Below are 22,032 nucleotides of genomic sequence, written 5' to 3'. Positions count from 1 at the left end.
AGGGCACGACGCAAAGCGGAGTGCCTTTAACGCTGCAAGTGCTTTAAAGACCAATTATACACGTGTATCTTATAGTATTTTTTATTATACCTGCAGTATAATTTAAAAATAGGAAATACAATGAAGTCATATTGACGTTATACTCGAATACATCATACATGTCTAATTAAGTGGGCTGGGTGTTCGTAATTTTACGATTGCCATGGAAATGTCACTTGACGTTTGCTTATAAAAATCATCGTCTTTGTGAATTAAACGATTTCCGTTGAAAAAGATAATACACCGTCCATTAAATCGATTGTTGTAAAATCTATACAAACGTTGGTAGGTGTAAAATCCAAATCCAGTAAAGCCTATTATAAAGAATAGGAAAAGTTGTTTCCATGGATGGAATAGGAAGTTACTTACGAATACAGTCTTAAATGCATCCATAATGCTGGCATATATGAAGGAAATGTCAAAGGTATTTAAATCTTCTATATTTTGGTGCATTCATTCAAAACTTTAAAACAATGCTGCGATTAAAAAGTGGAACAGATTTGGAAGCATACCCTAAATGACGCGCGTTTGTGAAAGCTTCAACCAAAGGATAGGTACAAAAGCCAAAGAAATGTTCTGCATTTACAGAAAGCGACCTAAGAGGATTTTTTATTTCATCCAGATGACAGTTCCAAAAGTCATACTTGAAGTATCGTTACTTAGCAACTTTAAAGCACGTGTGTTTTAAAGGCCCTTTTTCGCACGCATTTGAGTGTTTAAAACGGAGATTGTGATTCAGGTATAATAAAAAAATTAGTTAACATGTAATCTGCGCCCACTAAAACTAGCAGACTAATTACGTCTATTCCTGACATCATTATTGTTTCAGCGTGCTAATCCTTTCAACAAAGGACACCTAATTTTAGGATTATTAAAAAAAACTTCGGTACAAATGCAGTCAATGTCGGAGATTGTTAAGATTTAAACTTCTAAAATAAATTTTGTTCTTATTTAAATTACATCAAAGATCGCAACATGCCAACAGCGGTTTGCGCGTAATTCACTTCTGCCAGCGCAGTTAGTACATGTTCAGCCAACGGAGAAATGAAAAAGAATGACCTAAGAAAACAAATTAAGATATCATTATATACCTCATTGATTATTGATTACACTTTTTCTCAGCTCCGGGAAACTCAAGTGCAATTTTTCGCATGAGTTCTTGATGAACATAAGATTATATGGCGTGTGTAGGTTGCAAAAGTGATCGACCTGGATAATTTTAGTAGAGATCCTCCTTCAACGTTAGATAATGATTTGCTTTTTTTAAAAAAAAAAACGTTGCGTCTCGTTGGAAATTAGTTTAACTATTTTCTATTGTGGGAGGCGTAATGATGAAAAATAAAGACGCGAGATTATTATATGGTTCCAAATATAACTCAAGAGAACTGTTTTTGTCGCCAGTTCGCTGAGGTAATTAATGTCGTTGCACTAATTCCACCAACACCAAATTAAAGTTTTTTGATCTCTAGAGAAGTAGCGTTTTCAATCTTTTATTCCGTCTTGAATGCGTTGGCCTTAGAAGTTTTGTTTCGTCATTTATGATGTGGGAAAAATGTTCGATACTCGATTAATTCTCTTTGCCATATGTTTGTGATATTGTTTTCAGATGTTACGGGGTTGTTTATTTTCATTTTAGAAGTTGCTTAATTATAATATGCCGGGAAGAAGGAATTAGCTTATGATATTATCTTCGCACCAGAATGGGGCATGTGTGTAAGGATTTCTCATCTCGCGTTCTCTTCGTTGCACTTATCAAGGATTGAGCGCCACTCAATTTCTAACTGAACTCCCCCCGTATGAAATTGAGAAGATACAGGGAGGGGGGGGGTGTATATTCATCAAGTACCACTTGACTTTACAATTGGAAATTTTACAGTTTAACAAATCTCCAATCAAGAATGATTGATTAAATCGACTACTTGATCTTAAAACGAGATTTTATGCCTGGGTCCCGCAATGTTCACGTTTCTTACACATCCTGTTATCCTTGCTTTTTCACGTATTCCTATGTTGCGCTCGAATTTCCAATGGGTTTTTCTGCACGTCTGCTGTTTTTTAATAATCAGTTTCATTTTGGCCTTGCACAAAAGTTTTGTAAGAACCGATTTTTCTTCTGGTCCTGCAACAAACCCCTGAATGGACCGTTTATTATCTTTTTAAACAAGTGACATTTTATGGCAATCGTGAAATTATGAATAAGACACATTGTATTCGGTATAACTATATGATTTTTAATTCATTTCCATGATTTTTAAATTATATTTCAAATATAATAAAAAATACTAAAAGAAACGCGTGTATAATTGGACCATAAAGCACTTGCAACTCGCTGCGCGTGCTTTAAAAACTTAATTATACATTTTCTTAATATACTATTAACGTATGTTTGTATTAAATTTTTATTTAGATTAATTACGCCACATAGGTAGGTGTGTTTGTTGGTTGCCCCGAGTAAAAATTCGCTTTATTATTTACAATTACACCGCTATATTAGTATACATGATCATTATTCAAAATAATGCAACCCCCGCACTTTTTGTCCGTTTCGGTAATGCCTAAAATATCCAGATTTGCTTTTGTTAGCTACTTCCTCTACTAATTCATTTTCAACCAATAAAATCCGATTGTAAAATTAAACATTACAAGTTAATTACTGAAAAAATTGCATTTGTCTCATAAACAGCTTATTTCTACACATGATAAAATATTTTTACCCTTAACACTTCAGTAAAGAAAAGGACAATTAAAAACGTATCACCATTAAATAGCAATTTTCACACTTTACTAACCAATTTTAAAGCGATTTATGCATATTTACTGGAAGTACATTGGAAAATTTTTCCAATTATTCACTTCCGTTCTAGTTATGCAGATGGTTAAGACGTTTCCGTTCTGCTTGACAGCATTCATTTTCAATTTTCTTCACGCGCATTCCTTTTTAATTGGAAATAGTGATGTTTTAATAGCAAATTGCATCTCTCGAATAATTGGACGTGTCTTTCCTGAGGGGGAAACGATTTACACGGTACTGGATGACATTGGGGGCAGCAGCTTCCTTGGATGTTCACTGCGCAACCCCTACGTTATGCTGAATTTGCTTGGAAACGTGACTCAAACAGAGCTAAGTTTCGGCGCCACCAACTGGTTGATTCAGGCCAAATCTCGCGAACACCTACGAAATGTTATGCACAAATTAAATTCTAGCACCGCTTGGAACAGAAGCACCTCGCCACGAGGCAAATTTGTGCTTGTGACACCTACAAGTGATATTTCGGACATTTTTTTGGACCTTTGGGGTTATGATGTTCTTAATAGCGTTGTGCTTTCGTTCGGGAATAATTCTGTTAGTTACCACACTTGCAATCCTCACGAGAATGGAAATAATTGCGGAAAGAACGCAAATGTGGTACGTGTAATCAAAAGCGGGAACGAATCTCAGGTACAACTTTTAAATGATTTAAGAAACTTCGGAGGATGCTTTCTGTATGTAGTAGACCCTGATTGTATGAGCCAGATGGGTTGGAATCTCACTTCTGCCAAACCGTATTATGGAACGATCCCAAAAAGGGACGTTTTGGATTTACTCTACAGGAAGTATAACTTTACGATACGGCCACTGAATTTCAGTAATGGTACCAACTTTCACACCTTGGCTGACAAATACGACATCGTGGTGATGTACGATCACCTACGATACGTTGATTATGAGCACTATCTCGATACCACTCTGCCGGTCTTCAGCGACGACGTTTACTGGATGGTACCGGCACCTAGAAGAATTCCACCAATTGAACTGCTTGGTCTTATTTTTAAATTGGAAACGTGGATTCTGATCGCCATTTGTTTCGTATTAAAAATTGGCGCTTGCTGGATTTTCCTTCTTCGTGCCAGTGAAAAGGACAAATTAGCGAAGCTTTCTAAGGCGTTCATTAATGTCGTCGCTCTTCTATTTGGAATCGGAAATAAAAGAAACCCAACATCAGAAACAATGAAATGGCTTCTTGTCGTTTACCTATTTTACTTCATTCACCTTCAAACTGCATTTACGTGTAACTTCTTTAATGTACTTACAATTCCGAAATACGACCAAGTAATTGCGAGCGTTGAAGATTTGGCAGGATCCAACGTTTCGATTTGTGTTACCGATGAGAACAAGCACTACTTCCGTTATCAGGAACGCGAGGATACTATCTACTCAAAAATGAAGAGGAAGATAATTTACAAGGATGAAGAGTTCAGAATGTCCTTGGCCGACACAATTTTCGGCCGCGAATGCGCAACTTTGATTCCTAAATGGGTCTTAAAGTATTGGCAACTTACGCATAAGGTGAAAATACACCAGGTACGCGATGACTCAATAATCAAGCAACATGTGTATGTACTGCAGCTCCGAAAAGGGCATTATTTGATGCGCACGTTAAACAAATTGGCTACAATTTTTTTGGAATCCGGGATGTATGAATGGAATTTGAAGACGTGGTATAGTATGTTTGAACGGAAGATCGCTCGTAATAGTAATAACAACGAGCACATAGTTTATAGTCTGAGTTTGGAGCACACCTATTTTTGTTTTCTTATTTACAGTATGGGTTGTTTCTGTGCTTTTGCCGTGTTCTGTCTTGAGTTAGTTACGCACAACGTGTTTCGTTAGTGAAGGGGTGATTATTTAGTACCGCACACAATCCTCGTTTGCACGTTACGTAGCTTTGGTTCCCAGAACCATGCTTTACATACATATTCTGTATTTTAACAGAGTGATTTACACGGGAACTACCAAAATCTTTCGAATGAATCTAGGCCCACTTTAACATTCAGCACCAAGAGAGTATGAGAACATTTTTGTATCGGCGTCAAGTACTCCCCCCACTTTTCGAATTTTCAAAATATTTTTATTGCAATCGTTTGTTGGTGTTGGTTAATTATATTTTCACGTTTGTTGGTTGATCGTTATTTAATTTTTCAGAATTCAAAAATTTGGGCGTATGGTTAGTCTCCCACTTTTTTAATTTTCAAAATATTTTTATTGCAATCGTTTGTTGGCAGGCTAGAAACCAATTTCTAAAGAAAATTCAAAGGGCTGTAATTTTTTAACTAGTAGCGCAATCTTGGAACTGTTTGAAATTATGGATTCTGCAGGCCACATTCTATAAGAAAATGTTTTTTCCGGGTCGATCTGAGACAATTTTTTTTCGGGGTTCAAAAAAAGGTAGTGTATTATAACCTTCCTTTTTTACCAAAACTCGACCACACCAAAATTTCTCGGGAAAACACTTTTTCGTATTAATTTAATCAAAAGTTATAGACTAGAAACCCTATTTGTTGGTGATTGTTAGTTACATTTTCACGTTTGTGGCGAGGCTAACTATACGCCCAAATTTTTGAATTCTAAAAAATTAAATAACGATCGACCAACAAACGTGAAAATGTAACTAACAAGCACCAACAAAAGATTGCAATAAAAATATTTTGAAAATTTATAAAGTGGGGGATTAACTATACGCCCATATTTTTGAATTTTAAAAAATTAAATAACGATCGACCAACAAACGTGAAAATATAATTAACCAACACCAACAAACGACCAACAAACGATTGCAATAAAAATATTTTGAAAATTCAAAAAGTGGGGGGCTAATTTGACGCCGCACATTTTTGTTCCTTGGAGTTTTAATATACTTCGATATTTTGTACCACATTAACAGCTTTCAATGAAACCTTCCACAAAGAATATATTGAAAAAGGAATGAACCCTTGGAATAGGTAAAACGTTCATTCAACCCATAAGCAATGCTTCGCTTTTCTTAATTATTTAAGATAAGTAGGTATTGTAGGGTTCTGTTTAGGTACAAAAAACTATTATTCAATAGCTTGCTCATGGTACCTACTTATTGTGTGTACAAGATGTTTATCCTATGCTACTTATAGTAATCATTTTCAACACTACTCTTATAGATTATCTTTAAGGTTTGGTGCTTAGTTTTATGTATCCTGTTTATTTTACTCAAATAAATTTTAATCGATTTCAGAACACAGACTAGTAACTATAGCTATTAGCATACTGATCCTTATGCCGCTATACCTTACTAATATGTTGGCACAAATCGAGCTTTTTATTGTTGCATACTGAACGTCAATGAATAAGCGTTTTTTAGATGCTTAAAGAAAGCTAATAAAAGTGAAAAATTTGAAATTTAGATCCTTTTAAAATTGGGTACATTTTTGTCGAACAAATTTAATGCTAAATCACTCATAACGTTATGCGAACGTTTTTATTTGGTTTTAGCAGCTATAGCATGATGGATCACCCTGTATGTGAATTCCAATTTTAGTTTAGATTAAGTGTGGTCGATGCGTCGATTATTTTGTGTAAAGCTAAATGTAATGTGGATGTTTGTTTTGGATTAAAATTTGTTCGATCTTATAATTTTGAATTTGTTGAAATAATTTTATTATTTAATTTAAACCCAAAGACACAAACAAACAAAAGTTGGAAACTGTTGGTTTCAACAGGACGGTGCACCCGCGCACAAGGCCCTAATCGTACGAGAATCGCATACATTTCCTGGAAAATGGAATCCGATAGTCTGTTCAAATAACATAAATAAATTTCGGTTTTTCTGGCATATCTTTGAAAGTAATGGAACTTTTCTGGTTTTGTTTAAAGTATTGCCTTTCACATCTTTTTCTTTAAGTTGACCATCGTCGTGTCTTCTATAGTTTCGGAAATCCCCGTGATAGACATCCTTATCTAGGACACAGTGTATAAATAGCAATTCAAAAAATTCAGCGTCATAGATAGTTGTCGGTGATAAGGTGTTTATCGTGAACGAACCCCAAGACACTTGTCAGACGAATCTGTCAATTTGTGAATTCTAGCTTAGTGTAATCGATGAAATGGTTTTGTCTCAAGAACAGAAGATTTTCTTGGTAGAATCGTATTTCCGATTAAATTCAAATGTCTATTAAGTGAATTGTCAATTACTTGGTCGGTTCACAATTAAACTTCCATTGCCAACTATGATGCTGAATTTTTTGAATCGCTCGATAATGGACATCAAAGCAGTAGCACAGATTAAGAAAGTACAATGTTTTTTAAGATTTAGAGTTCAAGAAGGACACACTAGCAATAATCTCGAAGACCTCCAAAGATTTCAAAAACAGGTTTATTTATCTTATAAATTTTGAATGATTTCTCAAAGATGCTAAAGGTAATCCAGAATGACTTACCTAACAGCAATTCCAAATAATTTTCAAGCACACGTTAATCATTAGAGGGGCAGATAGTGTCAACACCAATGCCTCTGAAAATTTTGAGAAGTGCCTGGCCGTCTCAAGAAAGCTCTACCAGCAAATCCTAGCACAAGCGCCCGGTCACGTGTCCCGAGTAACGTTGATTGTGGAAGGTGAAAGGCGCCCTAATAACTGCCACGTTGGCTAAGTGAGATAATGCTAACAGAAAACCCTCTAAAGAATCTGTTGTTGGAATGACGGAAACTACCCCAGGAGGTTAGCACAATGCAAATCCTTCAGAGAAACCTAAATCTCCCTGCACCCAGTCACGGATTTTGGGGGACTGGATGTATTTCTAAAACTGAATCGGTGCAGTTTTAAAAGGAAATATTCTCTAGGGACCATTCATGTAAACGCCACGCTTAAATTATGAACATTTGCAAGCTCTTCATAAACATTTCACTAAATTTAATATAGAAACTTGTACTTTACCGATGGAAACCCGTTACATTATGAACAGTTTAGCATTTTGAATGGAAATCCAGCAACTATAATGAAAAACACACCTTTACTCGAAACACACATTCATTCAAAATCTACGCTTGATACTTCAAAAAGAATGAAGCCCTTTCTCCGCAATATTGCATTTCCCTTTGCTAGGTAGGTACTTCCCTCAACTTTCATCTTATTTACACTTAAGTGTTCCCATCGGCAATAGATATATGTCTCGTCCAAACGTTCCAACCGCCCTTTGAGCGTATTTGCACTGACCACTAAAAGATGTTTCTCGTCCAGAAGTTCCACTTACCCGTTGTGAGTACCTCTTCCGATGCTTTGTTTTTGAGTTTTCGACCTCACCAATATAGATATGCCTCGTTTAGATGACTCAGAAATAATTTTGTATTTCTTATTTATTTACCTATTTAGGAGTCGATGGTTGTACCAAAGTGACCACCAATTAAACACTTTTAACAACAAACTTGCACTTGTGACCGAATTGTTAACAACTTTTATATTTCAAATCTCGGTATCTATTCAAAAACGACATACGAGTACCAACATCTTCAACACATTTTGCGTTTGTGAGTACCCTCCTCCGACATGACGTTTTCGAGATTTTCGCTCTTTAAGTTTTGACATTACCAATGGTTCCAGACGTGCCGATCATCTTTTGTATGTATCCTCCTCCGAGTACCATAAAGGACTTTCCCCCTGCCTCGCTAACCTCCCAGTTTTGTTAAGGGTAAGAAGCGGTAGTAATTAGAATACTGTGAAAGATAAAATCAACTTCTAACATCCCCCCTTAAAACAATCAAAGATCCTGAACATGAATCGCAGAAAACAGGTATAGTTTGTAGAAACAAAAAAAGAATACCATGAAGGATCACCCCCTCCCCCTCCATAAATCTGAGACAAATTAGACGTCGCATGTTTTATACTTTCAGAAACAGAATATCGGGAAACAATTGATGCGGTGCCCCCCTTAAGACAAAAAATCCCAGGGCTCTTAGGACAATTCTCCTAAAACTACTTCAAACTAAGAAAGACTCTAAAAGTATTGGGAATACACAAGAAGCTTTTGATAATTCAATCTCTAAAAAACAATAATATAACTGCGGAAATACTGAAACGCAATTCCCCAAAAGCAAAACTAATTGGGCAATCGGAAAATCTATTTTCTGAAATTTGGCAAAATGCAAATATCCTTGAAGATTGGACATTCTTCCATTATACATGAAAAAGGAGATAAAACAGATCCTCACAATTTCTTTTATTACCTGTAGAACATTTCAAGTAAAGAATTACAAATAGGATAATAGACAAACCAGAAAAAATTTTTTGGTGCTGAATCTAAAAAAGTGCAATAAATGTAATAAATAAAAGCAATAATATACGTAGCTGTTTTGGAATGAAGGAAAATTGGGTATATTTTTGTCACAGAGAGCAATAATTACATCTAGGGATAATAACATATCTTCACCCTTAACACTACAGTAGAGACAAACGCAATTAAAAACGTATCACCATTAAAAAGCAATTTCCACACTTTACTAAGCAATTTTAATGCGATTTATGCATATGTACTGGAGATACATTGGGAAATTTTTCCAATTATCCACTTTCCGTTATAGTTTTCGAAATGGTTAAGACGTATCCGTTCTGCTTGACAGCATTAATTTTCAATTTTCTTCATGCGCATTCGTTTTTAATTGAAAATAGTGATGTCTTCATAGCAAATTGCATCTCTCGAATAATTGAACGTATCTTTCCTGAAGGAGAAGCGATTTACATGGTATTAGATGACACTGAGGGTAGCAGCTTCCTTGGATGTTCACTGCGTAACCCCTATGTTATGCTGAATTTGCTTGGAAACGTGACTCAAACAGAACTAAGTTTCGGCGCCACCAACTGGTTGATTCAGGCCAAATCTCGCGAACACCTAAGAAATGTTATGCACAAGTTAAATTCCAGCAACGCTTGGAATAGAAGCAGCTCATCCCGAGGCAAATTCGTGCTGGTAACACCTACAAGGGACGTTTCTGGCATTTTTTTGGACCTTTGGATTTATGATGTTATTGTTATTGTGGTTACATTCGGTAATAATTCTGTTAGTTACCACACCTGTAATCCTCAGGACAATGGAAATCAATGCGGAAAGAACGCAAATGTTATACGTGTAACCAAATGCGGAAATGAAACTGAAGTACAACTTTTGAACGATTTAAGAAACTTTCAAAAATGCCTTTTGTATGTTATAGACCCTGACCCTTTGGCCAGTAAGGGCGAAAGCCTCTCTTCTGCTACACCGTATTATGGAATGATCCCAAAAAGGGAAGTTTTGGAATTACTCTACAGCGAGTATAATATTCAGCCGCGGCGACTGCAACTGAGTAACGGTACTAGCTTTCACATTTTGGCTGACAAGTACGACATCGTGGTTATGTACGACCACCTACGATACGTTGTAAAATTGGGAAATTTGTCCTTAAAAGGAGCGTGTTCTTTTGGAAGTTATTTTTCAACCTAAGATTATGAAAATTTTTGATCATAGTGAAAAAGTATCATACGGAAAGTGATTTGACTTTTTCCCCTACCTTATTTAGATAATAAATAATCGATCAGCGCTTTAAGATACCTTGGTAGGTGTTTTAATCGATACATCGAATTTTTTAATCATTTAATGACCGAATTAATTCCAAATAACAAAATATCGACTCAAACCGTTAATCTTTTGTTTTTGCGACATTGTCAACCAACACATGCGAAATTATGGCTTACTAGTAGGCTTGGGACACTTCGCGACCCGAAGGACCAACATTCAAATGAGTATAACTTTTGTTTGAAAAGTTATTTTAAAAAAACTGTTCGACAGTTTTGTTCCTTAACTCGTTTAGTATGTACACAACAAATTTCGTGGAATTATCTCTATTTTCGTTGTCCCGCCAAGAATTGCAGTGGAACTTTTTTTTTCGAATTTTCAAAAACTAATTTCTGATTCGTGATTTTCATGTTAAAAAAACCCCAGATACCAAATTTCGTCGAAATCAGAATTTTTTTTTGCACCCTAGTTTAGGGGTGCGCCCTTTAGGGGTAGGAATTTTGAAAAAAAAAATTGCAAAATCGGAAAGAGCATACCCAAAAACCTATTCAAAGACATGCCACCCGACTTTGTAACTCTTATGGTTGCTGAGAAAAAAATTAAAGAAGAAATGCAGATTTCAACACTCTTTGGGGGGTGGCTCCCAAACGAAACACGTTGGACCCTCGGTTTATTTGGAAAAATTGCTTGTTTTGATGCCCTCTACAACCCGATTTTTTTTTTCGAACGGTCGTGTAACACCCTGTATATAACATTTGCACCCCAGACAGTGTTTTATGAATTAGTTTAAGGCGCGGTCTCTGTGTTTCATGTATGGTACATCCCTTGTCTATAATAAATTTGAATTGATTTGAAAACGAAGATTACTAATAGCCATACACCACAAGGATTAAGTAGTATAGTAGATGTGGGGAGTCTTACTAGAGAACTGGGCTTCTCCCCATTACAATTATCGAAAATAATTTCATACTGTCGTGCTTAAACTATGTCACGTAGATGTTATTTTGGTGCCAGCACCTTCAATAAGGTTGGGCCACCCTGTATGTAAAATAATTTCAATTTTCATGTGAAAATCTGGTCGGTTTCCACGAATATACCCAAAGTGTGATTGTTCCGTTTGAATTTGTATTTCAGTATTTTATATAGTTATTTTCCTTTTAGAAATTTGTTAGATGCGTAATTTTTCGTTTTAATTCGATCGTTTTGTACATTTACTCAATTTAGACAAGGTGCTAGAAGTAAGACACATCTGATCGAATTTGCGAAATTTACGAAAGGTTATATCTGGTCGTTGTGATAAGAAGTTTTATTGTTAGTCGAAACGTGAAGTTGCAGATGTTTTAAAAATATGTGCGCAAGTGGGGACGCGGGACACGCTGCCGTTACTCTAGTCTAATTACGATTAGCGGTTTATTGGAAAATTCTTAAAGGAGAGTATTTTATGGTGGAGTGGTGCAGAAGAAGTTAAGTAATCGTATTGAGTGCGACCTAGATAGTTTTCATGTCATGTGTTAGAGCTGTGTGTGGCTTCTCGGTTTTCGGATGGCTAATGACAGTTTGTGTAATTATAAGTGTATTGAAGAACTTCGTGAACTTAGTGAATTAAGAGATTTTAACTATACTCGGTGTCCATTTTTCGAGTGCCACTATGAGGATCTCGCTTACCTTAAGAGATAGAGAGTTGGTTAAGGGGGCAAAGTTGCGAATTGTCATGCTGAATATTAATCTGAAAAGAAATTAAAAATATCTTCAGTAGTTTTAAAAATATCGCAAAAAAACTTCTTAATTTTTTCATGGTAAAGTAATCGTACTAGACATTTCTAATTAACACATTATTCAGACACTTTAATGGAGATTTCGAATATGGCATCCCATTTTAAAAACTTTTAAGATGACGGAGAAACACGTAGCAACTTTAGTTTTTCTTATGGGGCCGTTTGAAATTTCGACATTTTGGGATTACGTCTTTTTTTCTCTTTACAACGATGTATCACACATAGGTAGTGGTTCATTATCACATTTTTCCTAAAAATACAATTTTTACCTTTTTCGGAAGAGTGCCTTGGAAAAACAAAACATCTGTCTGGTTGCAGCGTTGATAGGGAACTAGTGTTGAGAAAAATTGATTTTCACTTATAATTGCACAAGAGGTTTGTATTTTACCGAGTAAATTTGGGTTGTATAGGTAATGAAAATCTGTTGCCTAGCAATTAGACGAGAAAAACTGTCAACTAATAAAAATGCGACACCGCAGGTGGAGCATTTTTAACCGCAGGTGGAGCATTTTTAGGTTGACAGTTTTTCGAGTCCAATTGCTAAAAGGAAACAGATTTGAATTGCCACAACCCAAATTTATTCGGTTTAAATACAAACCTCGAGTGTAATTCGGCAGGACAATTTAACGAACAAGAAATTCACCAAACTTATCAATTATTGACAGACGTCAAACTAGTCATATGGGTAAGGATAATGCGATTATTGGTTCGAAAATGAATAAGTGAAAAAACCACTAGTGCATTTGTCGCTGGAAAAGTTGCAGGTAACTTTTGCCGCTGTCAAAGTGACAATTACACTGCGGCTTATGTGATTTTTTATACATGAGTTGAATTGTCATCTGAACAGAATTGAACCTTCGTTTTGCAAGGAAATTATAATTCAAATTAGAACAAAATACATAAGAATAAATAATATTTTCGCAATAAAACTAGCACAAACGTAAATGACACTACTTGAAATAAGTCAACCTTTTGTTCACAACAAAAGAACGTTTTGTTTTTGCAAACCACTCTTCGCAGAAAATGAAAATTGTAATTTTAGGAAAAATGTGATACTGAACCACCATTGTGTGATATATCGTTGTAATCGCAAAATATCAAAATCCAAAATGGCGCGCATAAGAAAAATTAAAGTTGCCACATGTTTCTCCGTCATATTAAAAGATATTAAAAACGGGATGCCATATTCGAAATCTTCAATAAAAAATGTCTATAATGCGATAATTATAAATGTCTAGTACGATTAGTTTACCATGAAAAAATTATAAAAGAAAATCAGAAATGTTTGTCTTTTTTGCGATATTTTAATATAATATTTTAAATGTCTTTTCAGATTATTATTCAACACGAAAATTAGCAAGTTTGCCCTCATTTAACGAAATTTCTATCTCTTAAGATAACCGAAATCCCCATAGTGGCACTCGAAAAATGAACACCGTGTATATATTAGCACTCCATGCCTAAAAGGCCCATTGCTTTATGGGTTATCGTCCTCAATTAGATCTTGTTGGTCATTTCTTCTTTCCATCTACTTATCCCTAGTTTCTTGAGATCTTGTTCAAGCTCTTGCTTTCATCTACTTCTTGGTCACCCCCTTCTTCTCTTTGCTTTAATTTTAGTGTTAAGTATTCTTTTTGTAGGGTTTGTGTGCGACATTCTTTCCACGAATACCTGCCATCTTAGTCGTAAAAACATAAAAATAGTCTTTTGCTGGTATTGTCTTCTTTCGTATCGTACTCCTTGATAAAGGTTTCTTTGTTTCGGTAGTTCTTCTGTATATCTTTTGAAAAAAATACGCTATTATATTCGTTATGGCTGGCCGGCCGGCTGCCCGGGTGAGATCTCAACAACTACAATAACTAGAGACTTCAAAATTTCACTAAACGTTTTCTCCTATAGTGTAGATAGTCTATTTTGTGTTACATTATTTGTGAGATCGATAATTTAAGAAAATAATTTCGATATGGTTTTCGGAGGTGCTATAATTTTACCGTTAGATAGCGCTACCAGTATAAAAACTTAATTATTTACTTTGTGGTTTGTTTTACAAAATGAAACCCTGAATTGAAATTAAATAAAATTAATCATTTAACGCAGCCAAAATTATTCGTGAGATCGATAATTTTAAACTTCGCTAATAAAATACTGACCTGTATTACCAAAAATGCGCTTTAATCATGCATATGTGTCTTGCTTCTGTTATTTCTTTTGTAAGCATGTCTTATCTTAGTTTACTTCTTTCTCCCTTTGGCTTTCGCTATCAAACGATTCCTATCTTCCTTTTTTTACTATTTTATTACATTCCTTTGTTGCTTTGTTTAACAGTTGTTTAATTTTTTCTCAGTCTATTTGTCCTTTTTTCGTTTCTCTTTCACGGGTTTGTTTATCTTTTTTATTCTTCTTAGTCTTATTATTCCATTCGCCCTTCTGTTTCTTGTTCTTTTGTTTTTCGAAATTAGTTGCACCACTTTGATTCCTACCATAAAATGATTCAAGAACGCATCTGGTCGTCTGTATGTTCTTATATTTTTTATACATTTTTTTCCAGCTCGCTATTAGTAGCTTTCTATGTTCTTTACTTATTTCTTTCATTTAAAAGCATCTGATTCTCATTATCATCTTTCTTTCTTTGGCAAAATGTAAAATTGTCCCTTTGTCCTTTAAATGTTCGTTCTCAAGTACCTTGAACCTTGCATTTTGAATGCTGACTGAAGAAGCTTAAACAGTTAGTAGCTTTTATCCTTAAACCGTGAACCTTCGAAAATCCTGAATTTTGAAGTTGTCTTGAGACTGAAATTTGTGTTTTGAAGCTGGAACCCTTTTTCTTGGAGCTTTGATCATGAACCTGGAATCTTTAAGCTTGAATCGGGAAACTTGAAAAGTTTGAACTTCGGGATTTATTTATTTATTTATTTATTATCCTTCTCTTGTCCTGGGCCCTCAACAGGCTTGCGCCCAATTACAGAGTGGCCGGCACGATGCTTTTTAGAGGGGCCTCTGCAGAAGGTCTTAAGTTGTTTTATAATACTCCGGTATTTACTTTACGAATTAGGAAAACCTAATTCGGAGTAGTCGGCAGAATGTTCAAAACTGGCCTAAGGTAATTCCCATCTCTGTCATTGATGAAGAATTCACCTCAACCCAGGTTCGAACACCCGACCTCTGGATTTATAGCCCAACGCTCTACCATTGAACCACAAAGCCGGGATAAACCATATAATTGGAATTTTCAACTTGTTATTTAGTATTTAGAGTTTTTATATTTTGAAGCGTTTGAGAGCGAAGCGTTGATATTGAAACGTGATTCTTGAAACTTGATCCTTGCAATTCACGTCTTAAAACGGGAGCTTGAAGTTTAACCTTTAAAACTTGAAACTGGAATTTGAAAGTCTTAAATCTTGTACCACGTTTCTTGATTTTTGGGCTTCTTTTGCAGTTTGAATTTGACAACTCGCTTGAATACAACTTGAAGCTTTTATCTTGAATATTAAAGGTATGGATGCTTAAATTCAGAAGCTCAATACTTAAGACCTTACCTTGAAGCTTATGGTTTAAGTCCGGTCGTTGAATCTTCAAACGTGATTCTGGAAAGTTGAATCTTGCGGCTGAGAAATTTGAAAAGTTAAGGATCAATTATAAACCTTTTTTTTAAAGGGCACGTTATAATGTACAACAAATTTTTATGATAATGAATAAGAAGTACTATAGTAGACCTACAAAGTGGGCTTTAAAAGAACTTAACATCACTATGGTCCCTAAACAGATTTTGTTCATTGGCAATAATTTTACACAAAATGGCCTCCAAAGTGGCCATAAAAATGTTATATAATCCTTCACAAATCATCACTTTCAATATAGTAAAACCAGGAAATGCAAACTGCGTGTCCCGCTCCTGTTCCAACTATTTCTCAATTGATTTATTGCGGTTTACCTTTAATATGGTTTAAAAGGTTCCCGTCTGTTAATTCATCAAGTTGAGTTATGTGTTGTAAAGAAAAATCCCCCAATAAATGTTTCCCCTTTAAGGGCGACAGCGAAAGGCGTCTACAATATTAATAGTTAACATCACTTTAACTCCGTATATATATATAGCTAATATAATCTAGAAAAACTTTAACAAATCTCGTAAAAATATTTATTACCCCCATTTAACATTTGTTTAATTACCACGCTTTCCATTAAAGTAATTTGGTACCTCCAAATTTCTGCTATTATATTATTACGGTTTCCGCGCTCCACTTGGATATATTGTTTTGTCGCGGAATTCCAGCGTCGGTACCTACATTTCGAAATGTAGATTTTCATCGGAGAATTATTTTTAGGCTTACCATTCTTTGATTTGTTTGATGAATGGGTTATTTCAAACGCTGTAAACTTTCGAGACTTTTGTAAGTTATCAATCACGTATGTTTATTACACTTTCCGAATTGAAGCCGCACACGTTTTAAGGTGTAACAACGCAAAATGGAAAAGTCGATTGGGGCAGTACTTTCCTTTGTCGCATCGCGTAATACAATTGTATCACATTTTCAATCTAACACGATACTGGATATCAATAGCAAACACCCATTGTGTTCCATTGTTAGTTCCATAATACAACATTTATTATTTACGGTATAACGTACAGTACATTATTATACTGAAAGCTGGCGGTTCAATAAGTTGCCGGCGACAGGCTATGTTTATAAATCATAGGATTCGCCAAAGAAGCAAAAATGCTAAACCAAAATATCAGTTGTTACGCACAAGCTGGAGTGTACAAGCAAAATTATTCTTCGAGCATTCCACTTTACATGGCGTCCGATACATCGCGGAAGAAGGACGGCCTCTCGTTGAAAAGTATGTAAATTTCGCATTATAATTTCTTATTCACGTTAGAAATCTTGAAAAAAAACGAAATAATATATAAAATAAGCTTGTTTACTGCATTAAATAAGGTAATTTATAGGCATCCAAACGTATATTTCGAATCGCATAAAGGGCATAATAAAATCTACATGTAAAATCGATTTCGTTGAAATTTTTTGAAGTAGATATAACTTTTGTTGTGTTATTATTTTAATTTTATATTCGGATTCCTTTTTCCAACATCAAACAGATTTTTGATTTAAAATATGCTTTATGAAAGCAACTTCCCACCTAGTTTTTTTTTTGAGATCCTTAATAACGTTGCGGAACTTTGGCTTTGATTTAAAGCATTGGGAGGTAATAAAAGTTTAAAACTTTTTCAAATACATTCGCTATAATACTCAGTGGTTTTCTCACTTTGATTGATTAAACGATAATTAATACTATAGAGCGTTGGAACACCTAATTTATAATCTGGTGCCTGTAATTTGTAATCGTCATTTTACCATCAAGTTCGTTGAAGAGGTACGAAGGTATGAAGAGTGCCTTGGGCGCTGGAACCATGTCACTGTAAAAGATACATTAGATTCTATTTTATGCCTATTTTACCTATTACAAAATTGAACCCTTTCAACCACCAGAGATTGAATAATTAGAGCACAGTTGATGGACTGTTCGCTGAATTGGAATGGGTTGGTGCGAAACAAAAATGTTTTCAAAAGATTTTTGAACACCAATTATTGAGTACCTACAAACGGAAAAATGTAGCCTTTTTGTTTTATTGTTAGCCATACAGCATCATTAAAAGAAAATAATACAAAAATCATTTTTGTGGCGTCTAGGATTAATTTAGTGACACATCGTAAAAATTAATTATTTTACTTTCTATAAATATTGCCTCTATCGAAAAATGTCTTAAATAAAATTTATTCGGATTTGTTCTGTACATCATAAACCGAAATTACAATGCATCCCTTTTTGGGATAATTTTATAGAGAACGAGAAAACAAGCAATGATGTAAAGTTGTAAATTTATTTTAAGTTTTAAGTTGGTGTCAGTTTACAGTTGAATTTTTGAAATTTTTCTTTATTTTCGATCCCCATTTCGTTTAATTTCTGATTATTCTCTAATTATCTAATTTCATATTGCACTACCCTAGTTCCTATGCTCTCTTCAGTAACTCTCACCACCCTTATCCATTATACCCGCTCTATACTTCACAAAATTAGCTAAAAGTTGGCAAAAAGCCTCTTTTTTTATAGATGTTAGTGGCTTATTCTTGTGTGTATGTGTGTTTCGATGGGCTATAACTTGTTGTTAGCTTGTTTTTTTCCGCGGGTTTACTGATGGACACTATAATTGCATCTCGCCATTTATGTAAGAGACTGTGCTCCCTTCAAATTTTATTGTATACAATCTCTGTTTTCCGATTATAGGTAATACATAAGAAATGGGTATGGGATGTTATAATTATAGTTCTTTATAGCGTAAAACACTACACCGCCAGTTGTCTATGCTTATTTCCACGACTAAACACACAAGTTTGGCTTAAACTTTTTTTCTTTTTTTACTGGCACAAATAATTTCTGTAGGCGTAAGCTCAAATGACACCTTTAAGTACGGGAAACTTGGCCGGAGAAATTTCTTCTGCTTCCGGTTGTTTACCTTTTTTTTATTGTAAACATTTTGAAAAATTCGCGTTAAATTAATGTTTCAAACCAATGCCAGAAAAAATGGCAACCTTCGGTCTGGTAATCTCGACAACCGAAATTGATACTCTTCTTTGTTCAGAACCAGAAAACAAATTTTGAGCAATACAACTAGTGCTCCCGTAACGCAAGGTCGAAGGCTCAGAGAATTTTCTTTTGCACCACTACCTGGTCGCGCAGAATATTTCTAAAACTATTCCAGACTAATCCCTACCTATTCTTTGTGAGTTAACTAACGCTTTTTTCAAGATGGCATCCAGCGAGCAAGTGAACTGTGTTTTGCTCAAGATCTATATTAATGAAATCGCTGTACCCTGCGTACGGAAAAACTGTTCCTTAAGAAATCCACCCACTGGAATTCGACTGAATTACTTCTTTACTAACAATGTATACGACGATCTAATCCTTACTTTGCGGTTTGGAACAGATAATACTAATTTAGCTTACTTCGACATCATGACGCCGAGGCTTCCGGAACAGATTATGAAGTCATTAAGCTGTAGAATTTAAATACTCACCCTGTGTACTCTTTACAGCCAACCTACAACAATGCACGCCCCTAAAAAAATTTCCAAAATTCTAACTTTATAAAAAAATCGCATGACACCAATTGCAGTTCAGGAATCCGGATGGACAGAAGACCTGGCTCGTCCTTCTCAAAAACCGATAAAACGGCTAATGGCACACCAGTCCTCGTGGTGATTTCGTTATTTATTAGATCTACACTCTTCTTCGTGAGTTGCGTAGGACCTAACTCTGTCACATATCGTTGGTGGTGGCGACTATTTCGTTAAGGGTAACTTCAACTATTGACAGGGCTTTTTTAGAAGTCAACCATTTTTTTTGGAACTTTCAAAAACGCAAATCGAATTAAAAATCGCAAATAAGTTAACCAATTTTATTAGTTGGACGAAATTAATCAAAATCTCAAAGAAATAATTAGATTCATTTAAATAATCTACAAATCAAATTACGTGAATAAATCCGCCGATCAATTCTATCGACCAAAATTCATTATATAATCTCAAAAATCAACATAATCTTTCGATGGAGACTCCAAATGGCAACAAATCTCTGAAGATCTATAATCTCATTGCATAAACCATCGCGAATGTCTGGAATAGCTTCTCCAATTCGGTCTTTTACCTCATCTGCGGTTTGAAGCAATGCTGTTAAACCTTGTCTTTTAATTGACTCACAGGAGGAAATCGAGCGGCGTTCAATCCGAAGAACGAGGGTACAATTGAATGAGTACCTATCTAGTTCTGCTCAAACATTTCGTTCAAACAACTTGTACTAATATATTGGCGTTATGGGCAGGAGCACCGTCTTATTTTTTACATTTTTACAAAAATTTCGTAAAAGCAATTTAAAAAAATGTCAGTGGCTTCAGAACATGTAAATAAAAAAATTTGTCTTTTGCCAAGGTGCCCTATTTAATAATGTATGGGGTTTGTTAATGATTAAATTATAATAAAAGTCGATATAGCCTTGGGTCCTTTTTGTAGAAGAGACCGTATACTGCAAACGTGTAGCATATTTATCGTTAGTAGTAAAATGGTAGATTAATAAAGCTCTTTTATTGAACACTAACGTATCACTAGTAAATCTAGGAAGAAGTTAGTGTTAGAAACCACTAGACTATATTTTTTTGTGGTTTATGAAACACTAATAAACGACAGTGCAGTTTCTTTTTCTTTCAAAGGAAATCATATGGTCGTTTTTTGGGCAATATACAGTACCAACTTATACACAGATTGCCTTGAACAGATAGCTTCTTCTTATGTTATTCCTGAAATATCACCACGAAACCTAATATATTCTGAGAATTAACTAAATTCGTACCTTCTATTAAAATCGCTATGAGACTATTCCGGGGGTATTTTTAGAATTGCAAGGAATTTATATAAATTTCCCTTTAACGTTCACTAACGATAATTTTATTGCATAGCCTGCTGACATTTTGAAGTGGATCATAAAGCAAAGAAAGTGCTTGAGAAATAGATATTATGTGTCAGAGGTACATACAGCGTAATAATTTCGACTTGTTTCGTTGCCTTCATAACGAAAGCAGGAAATTTCCTTTAATTTAGGATCTTTCTAAAATTTCACAGGTTTTGTTACCACACGTTGCTTTTTGGTTCGTCAATGAAATCCTACACTAAAAATGCTCTGCAGGGCGCTCTCTTCGGTTAGGATGGTACCGAAATCAAATGAAACACTTATATCTTTGCCCTATTCTGAATTATGCTATAATTCTGACAACAAATTCAAAAAAATAAAAACAATCATAAATAAAAACGTTTTTTGCAGAGTTATGTGGTTCTGCTGCGTGTCGATTGGGGCTGTTACAACTATGGTTATAATAGTAAGCTTGTGGGAGAAATTCCAAACGAACCCAACAATAACGGGTTTGGATACCGATTTTCACAACTGGGATTTGGCGTTCCCAGCAGTTACGTTATGTCAAAGTGTGCCCAGTAGTAAGGAAAACATCCAAAATTACATAAAAAGGTAAGCACCAATAAAATTTTGTAACTGGAAACACAATTTTAAAATGCATATTTTCGGTAGGTAATTTCGCTGCAGGCCAAATGCAATAGATAAGCTTTTGTAAAGCTGCAAGCTTTCATTACAAATGTGTCCGTTTTCACAAAACGATTCATGTGTAAACATGCGACACAACGTAATAAAATTGTATTCGAAAATGTCGTTAAACATCATCTAAAGGTACTTTATCTCGAGATTTCCGTTTACGTTTTCTTTCCATTTTTGCGCTTTTCACAATATTTGCAAATATTGACGCGCGTATACGTATTATGGGAACATCAAAGAGGTTTGTTTTATTTTTATAGTTCAATGATGTATACGGCATATTTACACCCCCGATAAAAGCGTTTTATTACTTTATACGCACGTTCAGATTTTGTTACCTTTCCGAAAACAAAACGTGTTCATTCACAAATAAAATTCGAGTGAAAGGTTGGGAATCCATCGATCGTTCCTAAATTCCTTTTCAATTTTTTCCAGATTACGTGAAAAATGGAAGCGAGAGAGAGGTTTATTTTTAAATTAATCGAAAAGGATAATATGAAAGTTTAAGCGTGAAAATCAACTTTTTATTCGACAGCTTGTTTGGCACGGTGTTTGATATTAAATCGACTTTAATGGCCTTTTAAAACGATAGAACCCAGTTTACGATCCACTTAGGATTTTCAGTACGGGCCCATTGGTAATTAACTTAGGTATTTATTAAGACTTAAAAAGATTAAATAATTATTGTCGTTGCGAAAATGGAATTACACTTTAGTACCTTAATATCACAATTTG

The 22,032-nt window shown here is 34.9% G+C and overlaps 1 protein-coding gene across 1 annotated transcript in view; it reads left to right on the top strand.

Moving 5' to 3' along the window:
- LOC116169437 (sodium channel protein Nach-like) overlaps positions 1 to 22,032 on the top strand; it is an 85,556-nt gene that overhangs the window by 45,868 nt on the left and 17,656 nt on the right. The window contains exon 3 of the mRNA XM_031485521.1: positions 21,016 to 21,216. Within this exon, the coding sequence (XP_031341381.1) occupies positions 21,016 to 21,216 (201 nt within the window). The remainder of the gene's footprint in view (positions 1 to 21,015; positions 21,217 to 22,032) is intronic.

This window comes from Photinus pyralis, unplaced genomic scaffold, assembly GCF_008802855.1.
Source record: "Photinus pyralis isolate 1611_PpyrPB1 unplaced genomic scaffold, Ppyr1.3 Ppyr1.4_LG4, whole genome shotgun sequence".
Classification (NCBI taxonomy): Eukaryota; Metazoa; Arthropoda; class Insecta; order Coleoptera; family Lampyridae; genus Photinus; species Photinus pyralis.
Note: the sequence above shows the minus strand (reverse complement) of the source record. Positions and strands in the feature narration are given on the sequence as shown.